This window comes from Sander lucioperca, chromosome 8 (genome assembly GCF_008315115.2).
Source record: "Sander lucioperca isolate FBNREF2018 chromosome 8, SLUC_FBN_1.2, whole genome shotgun sequence".
NCBI classification, from domain to species: domain Eukaryota; kingdom Metazoa; phylum Chordata; class Actinopteri; order Perciformes; family Percidae; genus Sander; species Sander lucioperca.
Window position 1 is genome coordinate 18,024,677 of NC_050180.1, and position 1,559 is coordinate 18,026,235.

At 38.0% G+C, this 1,559-nt stretch overlaps 1 protein-coding gene across 2 annotated transcripts in view; it reads left to right on the forward strand.

Moving 5' to 3' along the window:
- Positions 1 to 1,301, forward strand: part of LOC116046328 (growth hormone-regulated TBC protein 1-A-like) — a 7,660-nt gene extending 6,359 nt beyond the window's left edge. For both annotated transcript variants that reach the window (XM_031294671.2, XM_031294676.2), the window contains exons 7-8: positions 1 to 126; positions 1,016 to 1,301. The exon at positions 1 to 126 is cut by the window's left edge and continues 60 nt beyond it. In XM_031294671.2, coding sequence (XP_031150531.1) covers positions 1 to 126; positions 1,016 to 1,117 — 228 coding nt within the window. In that variant the 3' untranslated portion in view covers positions 1,118 to 1,301. The remainder of the gene's footprint in view (positions 127 to 1,015) is intronic.
- Positions 1,302 to 1,559: the final 258 nt, after the last annotated feature.

The following is a 1,559-nucleotide window of genomic DNA, read 5'->3' on the forward strand; positions in this document are numbered from 1 at the left end:
GCCCTGACTCTCATCATTCACCACCAGCCGGAGATCCTGCGAGCTCGCTCTTTGACTGATGTGTGCGAGTGCTTTAAGCAAATTGCCTGTGGAGCTTTTACTCTGGACTGCCACACCTTCATGCAGGTGCGATGAGAAAGGACATAACACGCTGGCTGTTGTTACATGGGCTTAGAACAGTTTGAACACCAGCTCTCAACCACTGGCAAAACTTTGCAAAAGGTCAACCTGCATTAAGCGCTTTAGGGCTGAAACTAATGATTATTTTCATTATTGATTAATCCACTGAATACTTTGTTGACTAATTTTATCTATAAAATGTACAAAAACAGTGAAAAATGCAGATGAAAGGTTCACAGAGCCCATAGTGATGTCTCCAAAATGTCTTGTTTTGTCCAAATAACAGCTCTAAACCCAAATAGAATCGGTTTACTATAAGACAAAGAAAAGCAAGGAATCCACATTTGAGAGGCTGAAATCAACACATTTCTGGCATTTTATCTTGAAAAATGACTTGAATGGTTAATCGATTATGTGTTGCAGATTCATTTTTTGTTGATCAACTTATTTATTAATGGACAAATTGGTTCAGCTTTTAGAGTGCTTTGTATTATTGTTGGTTCACCGCTGTGCTTTTTTACCAAAACATTATTAAAATACAGTGGTTGAAAATAAAACAACAGAAGAGAAAGTGGTGTATCTTTCCTGGAAATCTTTGACAGCCTGTACAGATGACAATAGGTTTACCAAAAGTATTCTGTTTAGAAAAGGAGGTGTCATTGCAAATTTTAATCGAATTTTGACATTTAACCCACCCCTGCAATAGAAATCCTTTTAGCCGGTTAATCCAAAGCCATTTGGCACATCCACTTAAACGCAGTTTGGTGTGTGTGTGTGTGTGTGTGTGTGTGTGTGTGTGTGTGTGTGTGTGTGTGTGTGTGTGTGTGTGTGTGTGTGTGTGTGTGTGTACTTCTTAAAGGAATAATTATGAACCTTATTCTCTCTCTATTTACAGAAAATCTTCACAGAACCTGGGAGCCTGTCGATGGCAACTATTGATAAACTCAGAGAGAAATGCAGACAGCGAATACTGGAGGAAGAATCTGGACGGCCATAAAGTTTTGGTTCCACCATTTATGCCCGTTTAAATGGATTTCTAAAACTAACAGCTTTAATTCAGTGTAAAAGAATAACACTGGAACAAATAACTATTACCGAATGGACTTCTGGTGGCTTTTTGTTTTGCTTCTGTTATTAGTTATATAAGTTACTATAAAGGATCTAGATGTTTTAGAACCTTGTCCTTTGCAAATGGTCCCATGTTCTGCAGAATATTTCTGCTGCTATAGATACTTTAAGTATGATCATCACAACTGATGCTTTGTAAAATCATTTTGCACTACAGTATATGTTGTAGCAGTGTGGGACTGATGCAATTATTTTTTGTTATTGTGGAGAATAATACTTATAGAGAATGTGGTCTGGCATTGCCAGATATATCTCCACAGCACTGCGGAGTAAGTCTGGCTCCTCTACACATACATTGCAGGATAGGAGAA